We start from the raw sequence: 21490 nt of genomic DNA, 5'->3' as shown, positions 1-21490 counted from the left end.
AACTTGTGTGGAATGATCTAGAGCTGTCAGCGTTTTTTATATAAATTCTAACAGATATTTTGTTCCCATCACAGATGGGTAAGTAATTATTTACATTATTAATCCCTATCTATTCTATTGGTATTTATTGTTTACTTAAAAGTGCATAACTAGATTGGAAACATGCCCCTTAGAGTTTTATCTTGTCATCAGATATCATGTGCAATTATACATCGTGTTTTAATACGTAAAACACAGGGTTTTATGGCACACATCCTTTCAACACCAAAGGTCTCTACGACCGACGACTATTTATTTTTAATTTTTGAAATATCTATATTTTTGATACAATTACTAGAGTAGTCTATTTAAAATGCTTTAGTTTAGAAAAAGTTATCAATGAATAATTATTTTAGAATTTTACAAGATAAAATACATTAAGACAAGGTTTATAAATCTAACATTTAAAAGGCTTCACTTTTTGCACAAATTTTGGTGAGAATTATAAATTAAATAGTTGTTATTCATTAGAAATACTTAACTAGTTTTCGTTTTATAATTCTATGGCATCGGTCGTGACCCTTGGCCTCTACTTATCCTAAGTATAGGTAACTTAATTGTCCCGCTACTTAACCAATATATCCAGATCTAGTGGGTTAAGGAGGCCGGCCTCCACGCACGACTTGCAACAGAAGCTGAAACAAAACGATAAGTGTTAATACAACATTGAATAATGTAATAAAAGATTCAAAATTATCAGAAAAATCTGCAACATTTTGTGTAAGAATTGTAGGAGTATTGCCAACAATCTTGCTTTTATTTCAACAATTTTGATTTTCAGGTAAATCATTCCTAATTTTGCCACATTCAAAATTTAAAGGTTGTAATACAAGATTAATGCACGTTCTGTTGCACGCTAACTTAAATGAATAAAACTTACTTGGAGTAGTACTTGTGTGTACAGAACTTGCTGCGCACGATGAGATTGCAGTTCGCGAAGAACGGGTTGTCTTTACATGTCGGCGGGATGTACAAACCTAACAGGCAAGCACAAAATCAATACAAAATTCTAACAACAAATACAATATTCTACTAGAAATTGAAATAAGTATTCCGTAAATCAGTATGACAGCTAGAATTCCTAGGATATAGGAAGTCTCATCTGCTAATGTGTTTATTAGGAATGGTAAAGCATCACCAGAGTTTTATTTTGCGAGTTCATCGAGTATACCTTCTACGGTGATCTGCACCGTGGAGGAGTGCGAGCTGAAGGCGTTGCGAGCGTGGCAGCCGTACAGCCCGCTGTCGTTGATGTTTGTCGACGTTATCGTCAGCCGCGACTCTGTGAAACCCCTCATGTTATGTCAATTAAGAGTACATAAAACTAACTTTACCGAAGTTATTTTTAAATTTATTTACCTTAAAATACAAACTTAATTAGATAAACAGCAACCAAAAATGTTAACTCTTCTGTAACGTCACGACGATCTTATAAATAAGAACTATAAGGAAAGATAAAAAAAAAGGGTAGACTGAGAAATACATCCATGGAACAAAGAATTGCCAACAGTGTCCTGAAGTATTTTTATTAAATAGAATCCTGAACGATTGAACCGGAGCTAAAGTCGATTTAAAATCATCTCCAAAGCCATCTAGTAGAAGTGCATCAAACACGAAAATTTGTAATGTGGAAGTGAATGTAACCTGTGATATCGATGCGGTCGCTGGGCAGCAGTGGAACGCCGTCCTTGGTCCAGCGCACCTCGGGTTCGGGGTAGCCGTCCACCTCGCACGGCAGCGTCAGCTGCGCGCCCGTCGCAACCGTCGCCGTCGACGACAGGATACGTGTCGTCACTGGCACTACACATAGCACACATTTAATATTAAATATATAAATTGACCCTTTGCAAAAAGTTAAAAATAAAAAAACGAATAACTTTAATTTTTTTTTAAATTTCATGAAGGACATCCGGAGATCCATTGTCTTTGGCTGATATTTCTATAAATAAAATCATAAAAATATAATCTTATATTTAAGTACACATACCTGGTTGTATTTATAATAATGCAATTATAAATACAATATAATACAATTATAATGTAATTATTCTGTAACTAGCAGATAACAATAACAGTTTCACGTGAACGTTTCATTCCATTAAAAATATACCCACATTGTGATGTACCTCGTTAGATATTAAAATAAATATCTAATAAGGACGAAAAGCAAAATTCGACAAAATCATAAAAAAATGTGCATACAATCGTAAAAATAAAATATCACCCAATACTACCCTGTAATATTTTAAGCACGTAGTTACAAGAATGCGACCCAAAGAAAAGATAATCATGCAGCCATGCGAACATGCACCATCCCAAAAGGCGGAATAAAGAAATACGCTGACAATCTGTCTATCATAAGACTTAGATAGAACATGAATTATCAGCTTAGTTCTTTATTCAAATAACATTTCCCATCTTACCGGTGTACACTGGTACTGTGATCTCAGGAACCGGTGTGGTCGTCGCTTCAGTGATAGGTTCCCGCGGAGTTATCCGCACTCTTTCTTGTCTGTCCACCAAGTACGGGTTGTCGGTCTCATCGCCTTCCGGCCTGTACGCCTTCACTACGACCGACCAGGATGCCGGCTTGCCCACGCCGTTGTATGCCTGGCATGCGTAGTCGCCGAGCGTATCGTAATCTAGTCTTCTTATCTGGAGCACACTGCCTCTAGCTTCGTACAGGGAGCTGCTGTACGGTACCATGGGGCCCGACATTCCTCGGAACCATTGTATGAAGGGCATGGGGTAGCCGTATGCCATGCAGCGAATGTACAGCACCCGGTTGAGTTCTCCCATCACGACGGTGTCGCTATCTCCCGCGATGCCCACGGGCGCTTCCACGGGATCTGACCACTCCAATTGTTAGTAAACTAGTCTACATAGGTTCATGGGTGCTACAATGCGATTGCATTGTGAATTGTGACTGTTACTGGTGTTATAAGAGTTTTGGCAGTACAAAATATTAAATGTCATAAGTACCACTGCCAGAAATCTTTAATTTAAAAGTAATGAGCGACCATCAACCCGAATGTTATTGGAAACCTTAGAAAAATAAGCTACTTAGATCAATCTGTTTTGGATAATTTTGGTAATGTTTGTTAAATATTTGGACAATGTTGGCGACGTGATATCGCCACATATCCCGATTCCCGCAGTTCTTTGAACGCTATCGCCAACTTCCCGGGTGATGTCACAGATGACCATGCAAATGACTGATAATGCAACATTTTAATTTGCTTGTATTGCATTTAGATTAGTTAAGAATTCCACAATTAAATAATATTTTATAAACTGTGATAGCATTATTTTTACTACATTTAAGGAATCAGATAAATTAGAAAGAATACAGTCAATTCAAAGCATAAAAATTCAACATTATCACAACAACTCCAAATTAAATTATAATTTTTATGTAAAGATATTATTTTTTATCGATGAAATATCTATCTTTTCTGGTCTATGAAGAGATTAGAAAAATATAAATTACTCCAAAACAGATTAAAATGAGGAAAATCGAACCTTGTTTCGCGCAAACTCCCAGCAGCAACGCGCACAGCGTCAGTAACAGACATCTACACATGCTGTGTGTGTATTTCTGTATGTTTACCGCAACAGACAGACACACTTGTTGATTGTATGAGATTTAGCTGCGGACTGAATGATCGTTGTGCACTCGTAAGGACTCAGTGACCATTTTAATAGGTTAGGACTTTCTGTCCAGGCTAATCAAGTCAGTAATCAAACAAGCTCTGGTTTTATTTGTATTATTAAATATGTGGTGCTTTAAAGATTGATTCTTATTAATTTTACGTAAAAATCTAAATTTTGATAGTAGTTATAATACTATTATGTGACATTCAAGGTTTTGCAAACTATTTTTTTTATCTTTACTAACCTCAAAAGTTTATAGGTTTGTGATTATGATATGAAGGTATTCGAATTTAGAATTCAAATACATGTACAGTTACTGAGGACTTTAGTATAAATAATTAGGACGTTCCACAAACATTACAAGTACTGGTCAACCGAGTCATTAGGGGCGTTTGCCTTCTAATTTAGTTCAGATATGGGACTGTTGACTGCAAAAGATTACGCAATGAATTTACATTCATCCTGCAATTTGGACACGTGGTAATATTTTACTGAAAAAATAACTTTGTAGATAACAGTAAAATAACACGACTTTAAAGGATTTTATAGTTTCATTTGAGTACAGTTTTACCTCACATTTGTGTTGTTTAAGTTCAATTTTCCATTAAGATGTAATATTTAATTAAATTAAACGATAATAAACGATATACTTGATAATATCGTGAGCACGGAAATGTTATTAGATGGCATAACATTAAACGCTATCTTGTAGGGCGAGAGTGCAAAGACGTTTATTTATTGACAAACAAATAGCTGCTACGCAACGAACATACTGTAAGCCGATTAATTAACCTTGAATGACCTTAACAGGTCCAATAGGTCTGTATCTATCTAATGTTCCATAACTAGAGATATTACGAACATTTTCTTAGCAAAGGATGTTTTTCTGCTTCCTTATTAATGCGAAGAGATTAAAAACGTAATTGAGTTCATCTGATACTAACAATAAGCTAATAAAAGTTTTTAAAAACCCTGGTTTAATTCATTATTCGTTGAATTATAGCTACTATTATATTGTTTTTAAATATTTTATGCATCGTTCAGTCTGCCAATTAAAATTTTATCAATCTACAAATGTGTGTCAACAAATGCCCATATACTTTGAGCAGAGTATTAGAAAGATAGTGTCAGGTTTCATGTAAATGTCCATTACTGGCGCAGGTTCTTGCAAATTTAGTTTACAATAGAAAAGAAAATAATGCGAAAGTGGTGCGATCAGTAGGAGATAATACTAAAAGATCTATTCTACTATGTTATTAAAATATTCCAAAACCAGTTGCAAATAATATAAAATTTCATACGTCATCGATTTATCGACTATATTCAAAGAGGTTTTTATTATTTATTTCCGTTAATGATGAGCTTTCATGATCTTTAAATGTATAATTTAACCTAAAATTATTGAAACAAAGTATGCATTTCATTTCATCAAACTAAAATATTCTTTGGTTAGCATAATTTGAAACTCCGTAGCGTTCATCTTATGAAATCTGTAATAAATCACTAAATATTTATTTCGACGAATAACACTACACCGATAGGTTTTTACTTATTAAGTAGCTCTTAATAGTAGCAGTTACTTTGACAACGCGAGTTTTGCTTTTATTGATAACACTCGATGACGTATGAAAGGCATGTTGTGTGGCATGCAAGGCAATGAGCACTGACCGTTGACCAGCAGCCGTATCTCCTGGCGTGCGACACCGAGGCCGTTGTCGGCGATGCAGATGTAGACGCCCGAGTCGTTACGGTACAGCGACACGATCTCCAACGCGCCGTCCGACAGCAGCCGGTAGCGGTCAGAGGTACCGTCGATCTGACATCGTAACCATCTTATAATCTTTTATTGACACCAAGATACTCTTTAAATGCCACTGATAAGACAGTTTAAGTAGAGCTACATAAGGGCCAGAACTGTGGCAAGAAGAATTATTCTTGCTACTGCGATTCGTGTGAGATAGACGGCAGAGATGAGAGGCCACCCTTAGGACTAGTAGAGTGGTAAATAAAATGCTATAATGCTCTAAGCGACATGCGTACCGTGATCGCGCCGCGGCTCCAGGTGATTTTGGGCGGTGGGTTGCCGTGGAAGAGACAGCGTAGCGTGGCCTTTCCGCCCTCTGCCGCGCTCACCTCGGGCTCCGTCGCCGTGTTGGCGCGCGGCGCTTGCGGCAGCTCTAAACACAAGTTCACGAAATCAATTCTAGTTGTAACGAAGGTGTGGTAACAATAAAGTGTTGTAGGATTATTGAGGACTATTATACGTAGAAGTGGTGAACTTCTACCTTTCAGTTCTCACTTAAATTTCACTAGATGTAACGGTATACTAACCGGGCTGGTATGCGGTGGTGAGTGGCGCGGTGCTGGTGGCGGCGATGTTGGCTGCTGGTGAAGGCGTGGGGGCGGCGGGCGCAAGGCAGAGCTGGCTGCAGCCGCGGGCGCAGCACTTGGCCTCGCCGCGACAGTCTGCGTCGTCGTTGCACTCGACCCGGCACGACCCATCCAATACCGGCATTTCTTCCGCAACCGGACAGCTACCCGTCTTGTTCACTATTTACGTTATACAAAAAATATGTATTTGTTATGTCTAACCCAGTTGTATATATCATGTGTTTATATCATATATGTCAACGGACACTTTATTCAAGGTTCAAGTGCAGTAGTAAATGTTCGCCTTCTGGATTCATGTGATAAAGAAATGGTGCGGTACTCACTGACGTTGCAGCTGGCCACGTAACTGATCTCCTGCAGGACAGGGTCGCGGAATACGGTGGGCACACAACGCTCTCCCTCCGCGCACTTCTTGCTTGCACACGGGTGGTCCAGGCAGCGGCATCTGGTGTTGTTTTAACATTTTTAAAACGTACAAAATCACTTAAAAGTAAGAATTATGAAATTTATTAATAGGTAAATAATTATAAATAATCACGTAACTCCAGAACAGTTGAACAGATCTAGATGATATTTAAAACATATATAGATTACATACGTCATGCGGCGTTAAAAAATATAATGAAACCTGTGATATTTTTAAAAATGCACTGATTAAAACATGAGCGTACCTCTGGCAGCCGTCGTCGCCGGTCTCGTTGAGCATTCCGTAGTAGCACTTGAGGCGCTGGCACTCTTGCAGCAGTGGCGCGCAGTCGACCTCGACCTGCACGCAGGCGCACCGCTCGCAACCGCCGGCAGTGCGCGTGCGCTGCACGCCGTACGCGCACCTCAGCGCAGAGCACTCCGCGTTGTACGCCTCGCAGTCCGGCAACACTTCGTTCGTCTCTGCAGACACGCAAATAATTAACACACTGATAACAATATCGTTCAATTATATTTGGCAGTATGTCCAGTTTGGACTGTACAAATATTTTTTACCTACAACTCACCAGTGTAGTAATTAGTTAATAATAAATGTGTAATTGTTGTTTTAACATTGTTTGCCTGTAATCTGGTATATTTCGACTTTTATATAAAAATTAAATTGTTTGAACTTTAATGATACATAATAATAAATTAATTAAGAACGGCTTAACTCATCGTCATTATGATCGACCGGTGAAGATGAACCCCGATGGGTCCGAAACTAGTCGTTGCCATCACCGGACGATAATACGTGAGTTAAGCCGTTTTTAATTAATTTAAAAATAAGAAGTCCATGTTCATGTTCTCACAAAATTAAATCGTTCTGTTTGTGATTTTCTTTAATGAAAAACAAATACATTGATGAAAGAAGAGAATTTAAACTACGTGAATCCTTCTTAACGTATACATCTATGGAAATTATTGGGATGTGTTTATGTATCGTGTATGGCGTAAAAAATTGTTTTGTTCGATATCAATAACCTCATGAACAATAGAATCATGCTCCATTTGATTTCCAAATTACAAATACACTGACAATTTGTACAAATATTTTAACATTGAATAACTAAGTAGTAAAAAACTTTTTTATTTTATAAATACCGACCTGTACGTACGCACATAGATAATACTTGTAGAACAATAACAATACACCTGTATAGTGCAAAGTGGAAGGAGATAAAGCGTGCAAGCAGTGCTTGTGGATGCAGTAGCTCATCACGTTGACCTTGTGCCAGCTCTTCACGCGCTAAACCAGCCCACAATTCTACCAAAACGCATCATAATGGTCTCTCAACGTTTATTCTACTAATCAATATTGTCATAGAAATTCTACATTACTTTTATAATTTTATCATGCATGTTTTCAGCATCCGCAACTTTAATTTTGATTAAAAGACCATTGTGATGTTTATGCACAATTAAAAGTAAAATCGGGAGCCAGATAAAATCCACCTAGAATTTAATCGGTAGTATATGAACTAAAAACAGAGAAAAATGTCTGGTAACTGGACTAGGACTTCAGGAGCGCGGTAGAGATGGCTAGCTAAAGGGATATTGTACCGGCGGTCGGTGGGACCTTGCAGACGTCGGCGCACTCCTCGTAGGATATAAAGTTGTTCTGATTGCCCTCGCAGCCGAAGTAGATGAAGGAGAGACAGTCCCCATAGGTAGTGCTGTAGTGCCAGCGCGGGACCTCCTGGCCGCAGGCTCGGGAGCCCATCGTCAGCGGCTGCAGGCACGCCGGGGCTGTCCCCCCCACGGTTAGTCACCCCCACAACCAGTTCGATAGGACCCCAACATGCGATTTACTTATGACTACAATTACTATATTTTGTTATAGACTACTAGGCCAGATCTTTCCCCCGATAGTGACAACTCCAACGTAACCGTGAGAAGAATGGAAAAACGGACAAAATCATCTCAGCCTATGTTAAATCCTGATGACAAGCTCGATCTGATGGCAAATATACGCGAAATTATACGTGAAGAAGTCAATACAGTTATAAAAGAAACCGTTAAAGAAATTATCAATGAACAAATGAAATCTATCAGGGAGCTGGTCACCGATTTTCAGAACTCGATTTCATTTTTTAATGACCAGTACGAAAAATTTAAATTTGAAATATCCGAGAAAAACACTACGATTAAAAAATTAGAAGACGAGGCTGAGAGAGTGAAGAAAAATCACATCGACTTAAAATTGCAAGTAGACAGTCTTGAACAACAATTACGAGCTCAAAATTTAGAAATCCACTGCGTGCCAGAGAGCAAGTCCGAAAACTTAACAACTACCGTCCTTCAATTGAGTAAAACGATTGGTTGCGAAATGAAGGAAGAAGATATAACTCATTCTCAAAGAATTTCCAAGGCGAATCCACAGTCATCGAGGCCGAGATCAATTCTTGTTAAATTCAAAAATCAGACGAATCGTGACCAATTTCTTCACTGCGCGGCAAAATTCAACAGAGCCAACGGTAGCTGCAAGCTGGACACTCACCACCTCGGTATAGCCGCGGATCCGCCGCGGCGTATCTTTGTCGTCGAGAATCTTTCACCGTCTAATAGGGCCCTTCACTTTGCTGCGAGGCAACGTGGCAGGGAATTAAACTACAAATTTGTGTGGGTAAAAAGCGGTCGGGTATATATGAGAAAAACAGAATCGTCAGAATATTTACATATTCGAAACTTAGAACAACTACAGACATTATCATAGATCGCATCGATAGCCTTCTTGTATATTTATTGTTAGATAACTGTGTTACTTTAAGTCCTGGCTTAAAGTATGTTATTACAAAATCTTAGGATATTAAATGTGTCATAATTATAGAAGTACATTCATGTTTTTTATAAATATGTGTCATGGTTAAAAAATCATTTAATTTAAAGTTAGGACTTTTAAATGTTCGTTCTTTGAATACTGGCAGAGATGAACTATTTGTGTACTTGGAAAGACATAAACCTGATATACTTGCACTTAATGAAACCTGGATAAAAGCTGGCAATGAAAAATACGCGCCAACAATTCCTGGGTATATTTTAAAGCATAAGCCTAGACCTCATGGTATAAAGGGTGGCGGTGTCGGATTTTATATACGTCGCAATCTAAAAATTAAGGTTATAGCGAAACCGGTATCTATTATGGAACAAATGTGGCTGGAATTAAAATTACCAGGACTCGGTTGCTTGGCTATTGGTACTGCTTATAGGCCAGAATCTGTTAAAGTTGATACGGCCATCGAGGAACTTAGTAACATGATTGCAGTTTTTGGATATTGTAAGCACATTTTCCTATTAGGCGATCTTAACATCAATTTAATGCACCCAGATAAGAAACCAGCGTCAGATCTTATTTCGTTTCTCTCAAATTACAATCTAGAGCAAGTTGTTCATCAACCGACCAGAGTAACAGACGAAACAGCTACATTGTTGGATTTAATAATAACTGATTCACCAAACCTATGCAAAGACGTTAACGTATTTCATAATCCCACGCTCAGTGACCACGCTATGGTAATTGCTGAATTAAAAATAAAAAAACCTAGAGATGTTACACGCTTTGTTTTTAAACGATATATTGATAGGATTAATTTAGACATATTTAAAAAAGACTTAGAAAGCTTACCATGGGAATTAGTACTAAAGTGCAATACAATTGATGACAAAGTAGAATGCCTAAATGCTCTCATCAATGTTTTATTTGATAAACATGCCCCTTTACAGCGTACTCGTATAAATAATAAGTCTCATCCCTGGATCACCGAAAATATAAAATTAATGATGAAGCTTCGCGACAACGCTTTTAAAAAGGCTCGGGCTACAAAAAGTACATGTCACTATGAATACTACAAATCACTACGAAACTATACCACCAAGGCCATTGATAGGGAAAAGGCAGCTTACTTTAACTTTTATGTTAACAAAAACAAATGTAGGCCCTATCATATGTGGAATTATTTGAAAAGAGCTGCAGTGCTTGGTGATCCAGGTACACCAATAATTGCACCTCATTTGAGTAATCCAGACAAAATAAATGACTTTTTCTTGAATTCGCTTAGCACTGCAACGGACGTTAATACCTTAAGCTTTTTCGATAATAATATCTGCACCGATAGTAGATTTCAATTTGAAAACTGCACAGAGAATGAAATAGAAACAATTATAAAATCGATCAACACAAAAGCGATGGGTCATGATGGAATAACAATTGACATGATTAGGATGACTCTTGGATCTACTTGTAGTGTAATAAAACATATAATTAATGAATCTATACAATCAGGCACTTACCCTGAGCAATGGAAACTTTCAAAAATCAAGCCAATTCCTAAACAACCTCACGTAGAAGAATTGAAAGACTTAAGGCCAATAAGTATTCTGCCGACACTCTCTAAGGTTACAGAAAAGATCGTATGCAAACAGTTAACGTGCTATTTGGAATCTGAAGACCTATTACCCTCACTACAATCAGGTTTCCGGAGGGGTTACGGGACAGCTACGGCACTGGCTAAAGTAAGCGACGATATCCTCGCAGCACGTGATGTGGGGGAAGGAACTCTTCTAGTACTACTAGACTTCTCCAAAGCTTTTGATACTATAAATATAGAGCTTCTAATTAAGAAATTAAGCTATTACGGTATATCTAACAAAGCTTGCCAATGGTTCAGGTCTTTTCTCTCCGGTCGTAAGCAATTTGTTGAAATCGAGAATGTTGAAGGTGTAAATGTCAGATCACAAGTTAAAGACATCATTAGCGGCACCCCCCAAGGCTCCATAATAAGCCCAATCATCTTTAGTCTTTATACAGCTGATATCACAACATCGATCGCACACTGTAAGTATCATTTATATGCAGACGACACGCAGTTATACTTGTCATGCCGCCCCGAGGATTTAAAACAAGCGGAGGCAAAGATTAATCAGGACCTAGACAATTTATCTAATTGGAGTTTGAGAAATTCTCTTAAGATAAATCCCTGCAAATCTAAATATATAGTTTTCGGAAATAGACACCAACGTGAAGCTATTGTCAGGCAGTCTCCTAGAATCATGATATCGGGTCAAGAAATTGATAGAGTAGAATACGCGAAAAATTTGGGGCTATTGATGGACGGGGATTTACGCTTTGAAGGACACGTAAACAGCAAGATAAAAAATGCTCTTTATAGACTGAAACACCTATACCAACTCCGTAAATATTTAACCGAGGATATCAGAAAAACAATTACCGAAGCACTAGTACTTTCCCTTTTCAATTACTGTGACATTATTTATGGACCTAGAATTACAGATAAGACAAAAAGGAGCATTCAACGCGTGCAAAATGCATGTATCAGATTTTGTTATAATATACCAAAACGTTCGCATATTACTCCGTACATAAACGCGCGCGAAATCTTAAACATGGCAGCGAGAAGGGAATTACACTTAGCTTGTTGTATACATAAAGTTATAAAATCTAAAAAGCCATCATATTTATATACAAAATTCGACTGGTTCCAAGACAGAACTGACAGAAAAACACGTAGAAGAATGGAGAATTTTCTTAAAATTCCCAAACATAGGAGTACAAGCTACAGAGGAAGTTTCAAGTTTGCTTCCACAAAAATATGGAACGACTTGCCCCCACCCTTGCGCGGTCCTGTATCTGTACAGATTTTTAAAAAAAAAATTAAGCAAAAATTATTGTGTAGACAAATAAACTTATAATTAAACTTATAATTAATCTATTTTTTTTAATATAAAGCTAATGTGCTCTTTTTTATTTTAAAGTAACCAATTTTTTTTTAATTCTCTATATTAGGATGTATTTTTTTGTTTGTATTACTAAATTCCTTATGTTGTAAACCAGCAGATGGGCACCTCTGAACGGGCGCATGGCCCACCGGCACAGGCTGAAAACCAGCTCCACAAGGCTATGCCTTGCGGTCTACGCTGAGCCTGCAGCCCATTGTTGTCATATTCTTGTGTTGTTATTAATGCCATAAATATTGTATGTATTCCTTATGATGACAATAAAGAAGTTTATTATTATTATTATTATTAGCATTACTAAGTGGGTTTGAAGTAATGAACTACGTAGAATTATATTGCAATATAAATGAAAAATATGTTAGAGAGTACAACAAATGTATTGTATAAGTTTTCTTACTGAAACAGATGAGTTACATAGACTATGCTATTAATTAAGGTTAAAAAAATTGAATTTAAGAAAACACGTCTCCAGCAATCAAGCATTAACGTACAATGCATTTGCTGTATTTATTTACTCTCTATAGGATAGAAAATGAGTTACTGAAATGATTATAACAAGCCATACCCTTTTGTAGCATTACTAATGATCTATTAAAATATCTAAGAACTACTAATTAGAAACGAGATGATTGTCATAGCTTGTTACAAATGGCAATACATACCGGGACCACTAGGACCGCAGACCTCCTCACACTCGTCCACGCTGGAGAAGCGGTTGGGTCCGCCTTGGCAGCCACCGTATGCGAACGGTTGGCAGCCACCTGACTCCGCGTCCCAGTACACCTTCATGATGCCAGTCTCGTTGCACGGCCCAGGGTCAAGGCGATACCGACACACATCTGTGAGATACCGAGATACGTGTAATTAGAGCACAGTTATCTCGTATTTTTGCTTGAAATAGCAAGGTGTTTGGTTTGATCTAATCTTTTGATTTTCTAGAGTTTAAAGGCGAGAAAGTCTAAAGAGATATATAAACAGCATTTAAAAACAAGACGATATACTGATATGAAAGTACTAACCGAGCGCTCTGAAGACACCACAGCGTCTCTCGCACTCCTCCTCGCTGCGGTAGGAGTTGGGATGGCGGCAGTTGCCGAATTCCGCGGGCAGGCATGTACCGCGCGTCTCGTCGTAGTAGAACACAGCAGCGCTGGCCCCGCACGGCTCCAACGACGCCGGTATGCGGCACTGCTCCTCCACCAACTGAAAGTTACAATATATAGAATATTCTTGTAGATCTAAGGTACATCTTAAAGAAGCAAATGAATTGAACACTTTCCAACAATGGTATACTGGAAGGGTAAATCGAGCAACTCCATTCACCCGAAATGAAGGCTATTATGGCAAAGTATTACATACTATTTGTTGTGTAGTGGTGGGAGCGGCTGTGGTCGTTGTAGTCGTTGTTGTCGTGGTGGTAATAACTTCGGTTGTAGGCGCGAGGGTGGTCGAGGGTCGTTTTTTGCATCTACCCTCGCAGTCTTCTCGTGTATCGAATCTGTATGAATTGGTTAATATTCATTAAAATCAGGATATATTAATTCTAATGAAAAATATTTACAGTTTTTGGACTAGAACCTTTGATTCAACTTACAAAATATCTCAAAGATTTGGGGATAATTGTTATAATTTTTTAGCGGTAGACGTAATAACAATAATTCAATGTCCTGAATCTTCGCGGTAGAAATGTACAAGTATATCATTGGTGTAACCTGTTGCCGTTGCCGTTGCAGCCGCTATAGATGAATTGGCTGCAGTCGTCGCGCGCCTCATCATAGTACCACATGGGTAGGTACGCCAGACAGTTGCCCGGCTCCGGGGGCACCTTGCATGGGTCTGAGGAAATTGCATTAAATCAAAGATCCGTATACATAACAATTATATTTCTTTTAACTCAGACAAAGCATAGAATAATTAATCGATTTTTTGTAAAACAAATCGAGTTTGGATTTCTAGATGTAAAAAGGTTTAGAATTAATTTAGTTACCGCTCTTAGGTTGACAAATGTCCTCGCACTCGTCGAAGGTGGAGAAGCGGTTGGGGCCGCCGTGACAGCCGCCGTACAGGAACTGCCGGCAACTGCTGCTGTCGCCGTCGAAGTAGAACTTGGGCTCGAAGGACCGACACGGGCCCGCGTCCATCGGATACCGACATACATCTGGTGACATAATTTCTCTTTTAAAACTATTCGCATGATGTAATTTTATCTACATGCTTAAATGCGAGTAGATACATTTTCGGAGATTATACGTGAACTTCTTGGCCTGGTCTGTGAGGGTCTCCTGATTGAACCTCACTCTGCAGTAGCAGTATACCTATAGTTACAAATAGTAATTTGCTCATCTAACTAACCAATATTTCGGAAAGCTCCACAGCTCCTCTCGCAGGCCTCAGGTGAGCTGAAGACGCCTGTGATGCGGCAGGTGACGCCGGTGTCAGCGTTGACATGCTGCACGCACTGCCGGCTACTGTCTGCATACCATACCGTGCCCGCGCCCGAACACTCCTCCAGGATCGGGGACACTATACACTCTCGCGGCAACTCTTCCACCTAATGAGAGAAAACAACCGTTTTAACGTATTTTTGTGACTTAATTTGCCAAAAAATATTTTTATGTTAGCCGGGGGTTTGTCAACAAACAAGAATGCGGATAAAAGACACCATAAAATTTTGTAACATGGTAGTGCATAGGCTTCAGTAGTTATTAATTTACCGTGACAGCGTTAGTTGTTGTAGCCGGCGTCGTGGTGCTCGTCGTGGTGGTCGTTGAAGTCTTGGGCTCCGGTCTTGTTGTCTTACACCGACTCTCGCACTCCTCCAAGCTTTCGAATCTGTTTTAAATAATTAGCGTATCATGAATAATGAACAATAAAAGTCTATAGATAACTGTAAAGGAACGTTTAGATTTTTAAGAAAGACTTGGTAACTAACTTTATACAATTTAGTTTGAAAAAAGAATTGATATAAATTAATTATTTTTTTATTCCGACCGATTGGCGTTGCCCTCGCAGCCTCCGTAAGTGAACTGGCTGCAGGAGTCGGTGCTGGGGTCATAGAACCAGCGCATCAACGACTGATCGCACGGTCCGGCGCGCATCGGCAGTCTGCAGATGTCATCCGAAGACGTCTCCGGGTCGAAACGGCTTGCCACTGGAACGAACTAATGGTATCAAACTAGATTCACTTAGAAATATGTGTTTTATTAATTTTTCAATGTTTTTCAATTGAAAGTCAACTAACTATTCGTAACGTTACTCATTCTTTTGTCTTTCATTAGTCTTCCTCGTCATTTTGTCATTGTCTTGTTGACCACTATTTACCTGTTTCATCGGGACAGAAATAGTTGCAATACTCCTGCGTAGGGAAGTTGTTCCTGTTGCCGCCGCAGCCGCCGTACATGAAGGTGATGCATGTGCCCAGGGAGCCGTCGTAGCCCCAGCGGCTCTGCAACTCCTCGCACGGGCCAGGATCCAACTCCAACGCACAGAAATCTATACAGCGGACAAATTTCGTTAAAAATTTAAAGTGATTTTGTTAAAAAGGCTTCTTACTAGCTAATATTATGTAGTTATGGTATGCGAGAAAAAGTAAAGTGCAGTTTGTTTATAGTAAAGGAATTGGATTAAAATTCTCAAGATTCTAACACTAACCAGATCTCTGTGAGCCGGACTCTGGTGGCTGTACTTGCGGTACCGGCCGTGTAGTCTCCTCGAGTCTTGTGGTCTCCGCGGGTCTTGTGATCGGAGTGAGTCGTGTAGTCTGGACCGTGGTGGGCTCGGTGGTAGTAGTGGTGGGTATCTCGTAGCAGCGCATCTCACACTCCTGCTGCGAATCGAACCTGTTTTCGTTGCCTCCACACCCGCCGTAGTAGAACTGTCGGCAACTGAGAACAAAAATTACGACTTTATCACGTTGTAACGTAACTAGAACTACCTATGAAATGAGTAGTAATCTCCTGTTTATTTTTCTTCAAATTCGTTTCTGCGACTTACCCCTTATTAGTTGTATCGTAGAACCATTTCTCTCTATAGTCCGCGCATTCTCCTGTTTCAGCAGGCAGTACGCATATCTCTGGCTCTGAAATATATAACATAGTTACAACGTTAACTAATTTAAAGGTTGCATTGACTGACATATGTTTAAGAAATAATGAATATGATTAGATGTCTTATTAATTGGAAGGCTTATGGGGCGGTATGGTCGCATTGCGACAAAGCCTCTTTTATAACTAAATAAAAAAGGTTATATTGTAATATGGAGAATAACTAGGTCCCTTTTTTCACAATTCCGAATTAATATGTATATTATAGTATACATGAAAATTGTTTGAAATTATTTATTATATAATTAAGGAAGATCACGTTACTCCTCAATGTCAGTGAAAAGTAAGTACTTATTTAAATCTATAAATTCACATATAATATGAATGTTACACAAGAGTTGTTTATTACATTGTGAAAATAGATTTCCTTAAAGTGAGTGTTAATAAAAAAACATTTAGCAAACATTAGCGACAACGTCCGTAAAACAGTTAAATTTAAATATTGTTAATATTAGTACCCAAATGAAACAATAGAATAATAAAACGTTATGAGTCATGCAATGCAATATTTAAAAAAGACTCACAGTGTGTTTCTGAGACTAAAATCTCCGTTTAAAAGATGTTGTTATCTCTATTTTGTCAAAGATAATGACAGGGATGAAGATATTTTTTTATATAGGTCTCAGAAACTTACAGTAAGTCTGTCACGTTATTTGTGACATTTAAATTTAGCAGTAACAATTGCTATCACAGATTATTCAATATTACATATCAATATATACAGATTGCGATTAAACGCATTGATTATTTTACTACCCACATTTATTTTGTAAGGTATATATAGTACTTAGACAGTAGGCTTTGTAGACTGTTGTAAAAGTTATTTCAACTGTCTATAGGTACTGTTCTTATTATGTACCACTAATACTGACATACCTTCATAAATCAACGTACAGGAATTGCCTCTCTATTAAAGTTCTATCTCTGGTTATAATAATCTCATCTCTATTACGATGAAGGAAACATCGTGATGCAAGATGCACATATCTGAGAAGAAATTCAAAGATATGTGTGAAGTCAATCAACCCGCACTGGGTCATCGTGGTTGACTATGGCGGAGTCACCCCTAAGTCAATAGGCTCCGAGCCCCTCAGTGGGGACGTATAGTCAGTTGTTGATGATGATGATGATAATAATCTCAATTATTAGCTTATCACTGAACTTCGTGTATTACTTACCGTACGCACTGGGACAGGAGGCCATACAACTGGCCTCTGTATCGAATCTGTTCCCATTGCCCCCGCAGCCGGTGTAATAGAATGGTACGCAACGGTTCTCCGTCTGACTGAAGGACCAGGCGGCATGCTTCTCCGTGCAATTCCCTGTCTCTTGCGGCTCAACACAGCTTGCTGCACGTCCAGTGTTAGTTAGAAATATTAGTACATTCAAATGACTTCAATTTCATTTAAGTGTTGGAGTTGAGCGTGATAAAATGCTAATTTGAGCAAAAGAATGTCGCACGAATGAAGTACACGAGATTATGCATTAAATTTTTACTTGAAATTGAAGTCAAAGAAAGTGGAAGTAGAGATGAATACAGTTAAGTTCATCAGTTCTTAAGATTCCGGCTTAATACCAGAAGGTTATAAAAAGAATTTGGATATAGAGAACACACAATACAAGCTTCATGCATAATAACTACTAGAATAGAAGCATAGATTAAAAATAATAAATTCCCATCACCTTTGTACATGACCATCCAATGTAAATGTATAGCAACTATTATTAGCAAATTAAAGTTCGATGCAATAAAATTTCTTTCAGCGTAGTCGGTGTTATTAGAATCAGATCACTTCGCCATATGACTACGATTCGTTACTTTAAAGACAAGACTAAAATTTTTTTAAAGCATACCACTGGATTTCTTCTTTTGACATACTAGAATCCAATTGATGTGGAAAAAATGTACAATACGTTACTGTAGTGAGTGTCGTATTGTCAGTACTCACGTTGCGGTTTGCCGGGCGGACTGCAGCGTTGCATGCAGGCAGCCTCGGAGGTGAAGCGGTTGCCGTTTCCGGCGCACCCGCCCCACACGAACTGGAAGCAACGCCGCGTCTTCTGGTCGAAGGACCAGCGAGCAAAGCTCCCGGCGCACGGACCCTCCTCCATCGGCAGCTCACATTCATCTGGATGATAATATGATATTTATAAAGTAGCTAAATAAAAACTAATGTGCGGTTTACATTATTCAAGTCCAAGGATTGAAATTGGATTACAACTGGAACAATGTAAACCCACAATGGAACGCCCACAAAATAGCTATAGACTAGTTACTAGTCAGTGTGCTGTAATATGAACGATTCTAAATAGGAAGCTATTTTAATTATTTGACTATTCTTGTATGGCAGTAGAAGAAAACATGTAGTGCTAGGATCCTGTAAAACCGACGCCGTATTAACTTTATGTTGCTTTTAACACATTCCGCGCGTTACGAGCACTATTTTGCCGTATTTGACTATCGAACAATGCGGCAATCAGTTGTCCTTGTTTTGCGCGCGGTGCGGGGTTGGATTTTTTAGGCTCCTGGGCACGTACAAATAGACAGGTATATTCCCGACCTGCTTTATTCATTTAAGTTTTAATTTTGCATAAAAAAACTACGGCATATAATGTTGCCGTAACGCACAGAACCAAAAATATTTATCACTGGTGCGGCACAGCGAGTATGTTGCCGTAACTTTGATGCCGTACCGCACTGGTGGGGGGCGTGCGCGCAGCTCAGAGCGCCGTAGTGTTGTACAGCGATCGGGCGTGAAAGAATTGAGGAAAGAACTAACCAGCCGAGAAACTGACAAGAAGGTGAAAAGAGTACGCACTGTTTGTCAAGAATGCCAGAAACCTATGTGTTTGGAGTGCTATAATAAAGTACATAAGGTTTTATCTTTAATATACAAATATAAAGCAGTTTAATAAAACATACTTTATTAACTACAACAATTAAATTTAAATAACATAACATTATTATGTAAAAACTATGAATAATATGTTAACTTAACTACTAGATCAAAAATAATTACTTAAGTAATCAAATTGTAATCAATGTTCCTACTATTATTTTTAAGTGTTGATTTTGCATGACTTTAAAATATGTTGTTTTAAAGTTCAAAATTGTTTTCTATTTTACAAATATTTCCCATCACTAGCGAAATTTATGCTCTATGCGGCAAGGCATTCATTTTGCCGTAAATCCACCGATTTTGAAAAATGTTTATAACTTCTGAAATATTAAGTAGAAATCCTGGCGGCGGCGGCAGTGTATATACAGGTATATAATCTATCGATTCGTACAATTTTTTTTTAGAATCTATGGGTTTTCATGTTTTTGAGAGCCTTCGAAGTCAAGTGCTGGTACGGCAAAATACAAACCGTAACGCATAGCTGGCTCTACAGGTACGGCACGTATGGGAGTCGTAATGCATAGGAATTAAGTTTTATATTTTCACTAACGCGCGCAAAGTGTTAAATAAACGCGAACATAATATGCTTTTGTAATACAACACTCAACTCACCAACATTCTTTTGGGGCTGACACTGCGCCTGGCAGAGCTCGCGGCTCTCGAAGTTGTTGGCATTGCCGAGGCAGCCACCAAACACGAACTGGCCGCACACTTGCTGCTCCTTGTCATAGTACCAGCGCAAATTGTATCCCACGCACGCGCCTTTCACCTTCGGAAGGTTGCACGCGTCTGTTGGATGAAGTGACGAAAACATATAAATAAATATTAGTCGTTTTACTGGTAGCGACAATTCCCTTGATTACCAACCTTTAGGCGAGGGCTGTACGCAGACGTCCTCGCACTCCTCCTTGCTTTGGAAGCGGTTGCCGTTGCCCTCGCATCCGCCGTACCAGAAGCGCGAGCAGCCGCCGTATTCCATGTCGTAGTACCACTGCACCGTGTAGTTGCGGCACGAGCCGCGTTCCGTCGGCAGGCTACAAGCCTCTAAAAAATATACGTTTATGTCTTAGTACGCTCTTAGAACTGAGAATTTACCTAAATAATACGAATTCCAAACACTAATAAGAATCATACTAAACCAAAGGAATGCGATAAACTTAACCCACCGTATAATGCACAGTAGGAAAAACTAACCTTGTCTGTTTACAGGTACATCAGAACAACCCAGGAACTTTTCTCCTTTGGCTTCAGTTTGGCCATCAGGGCAACAGCCGTACTTGCTACTGGCGCAATCGCAACCCAACTGGTCAGGGCCCACGGCGGCAGTGAGCTCGTCTCCGCAGCATCCGTACTGTGAGTACTGGCAGCGGCAGCCCTCCAGGTTGGGGCCGGTGGAAATGGTGATGCCGTCGGGACAGCAGCCGAACTGGTAGGTGTTGCAAGAACAGCCCTCGAAGTCTGGCCCGGTAGCGGTAGTGTGGCTGCAAGAACAGTGATTATTTAATAACTCAATCGCGTCTTTTTTACTGTAGTAAATTGCAACAATGATGCCGATAAGGTGGAGAAAATATAGATGTTTGGTTTACCGATCCGGACAGCATCCGAACTCTGTGTATTGACAGCCGCAGCCTTCATTTCTGGGTCCACGTGCGATGGTCTTGTTGTCCGGACAGCAACCGTAGTGGGCGTCTGCGCACATGCAGCCTGCCACACGTTTACTTATAAGTATTTAACATTAATAAGAGACAGCATTTGCAGGAGCAATATAGGTGGCGAAGTTCTTTTTTTGTTTGATGCGTTGTTCCATAAATAAAATCTCTGGTTGCCATACCCTCAAGATGAGGCCCGGCGGCGGGTTTGTAGTTGTCGGGGCAGCAGCCGAAGGGGAACTGCAAACAGCAGCCCTCCTGCTCCGGTCCGTGGGCAGGAGTTTCGCCGTCTGCGCAGCACCCAAACTCCGTCGAGTTGCATGAGAACACGCAGCCTTCCATTTGAGTGCCTTGCGCTGATACAAGATAGATAAATCAAATCGCAAGTTTTTTTTTTAAATTCTGGGAAAATTCTAATGATGTTATTTATACGTAAGGCTGTTAAAGTAGAGAATATGTTGCTATATATCTATGTAATTATCAGCTAAAGAACAATGGTTATGGGCTTTTGCCAAGAATCACGACCTAGACTTAT

The 21490-nt window shown here is 39.2% G+C and overlaps 1 protein-coding gene across 3 annotated transcripts in view; it reads right to left on the bottom strand.

Annotated features, from left to right (window-relative positions):
* Positions 1-127: 127 nt before the first annotated feature.
* LOC106716114 (papilin) overlaps positions 128-21490 on the bottom strand; it is a 25326-nt gene continuing 3963 nt past the window's right edge. The window contains exons 13-40 of one of the 3 annotated variants that reach the window (XM_045681836.1): positions 21138-21311; positions 20893-21010; positions 20501-20787; positions 20174-20350; positions 19919-20095; positions 18356-18535; positions 17585-17755; positions 16297-16381; positions 15955-16187; positions 15625-15795; positions 15295-15454; positions 15018-15135; positions 14656-14854; positions 14291-14461; positions 14016-14139; positions 13663-13801; positions 13323-13506; positions 12966-13142; positions 6756-6972; positions 6408-6529; positions 6025-6243; positions 5734-5870; positions 5362-5509; positions 2463-2888; positions 1684-1839; positions 1211-1321; positions 920-1016; positions 128-674 (exon numbers count right to left, since the gene is read on the bottom strand). In XM_045681836.1, the coding sequence (XP_045537792.1) occupies positions 605-674; positions 920-1016; positions 1211-1321; positions 1684-1839; positions 2463-2888; positions 5362-5509; positions 5734-5870; positions 6025-6243; positions 6408-6529; positions 6756-6972; positions 12966-13142; positions 13323-13506; positions 13663-13801; positions 14016-14139; positions 14291-14461; positions 14656-14854; positions 15018-15135; positions 15295-15454; positions 15625-15795; positions 15955-16187; positions 16297-16381; positions 17585-17755; positions 18356-18535; positions 19919-20095; positions 20174-20350; positions 20501-20787; positions 20893-21010; positions 21138-21311 (4748 nt within the window). In that variant the 3' untranslated portion in view covers positions 128-604. The remainder of the gene's footprint in view (positions 675-919; positions 1017-1210; positions 1322-1683; positions 1840-2462; positions 2889-5361; positions 5510-5733; positions 5871-6024; positions 6244-6407; positions 6530-6755; positions 6973-12965; positions 13143-13322; positions 13507-13662; positions 13802-14015; positions 14140-14290; positions 14462-14655; positions 14855-15017; positions 15136-15294; positions 15455-15624; positions 15796-15954; positions 16188-16296; positions 16382-17584; positions 17756-18355; positions 18536-19918; positions 20096-20173; positions 20351-20500; positions 20788-20892; positions 21011-21137; positions 21312-21490) is intronic. The other 2 variants (XM_045681838.1, XM_045681837.1) reach the window with 2 other exon arrangements.

Source organism: Papilio machaon, chromosome 17, assembly GCF_912999745.1.
Source record: "Papilio machaon chromosome 17, ilPapMach1.1, whole genome shotgun sequence".
In the NCBI taxonomy this organism is placed as follows: domain Eukaryota; kingdom Metazoa; phylum Arthropoda; class Insecta; order Lepidoptera; family Papilionidae; genus Papilio; species Papilio machaon.
This window is presented reverse-complemented; position numbering and strand designations above follow the sequence as displayed.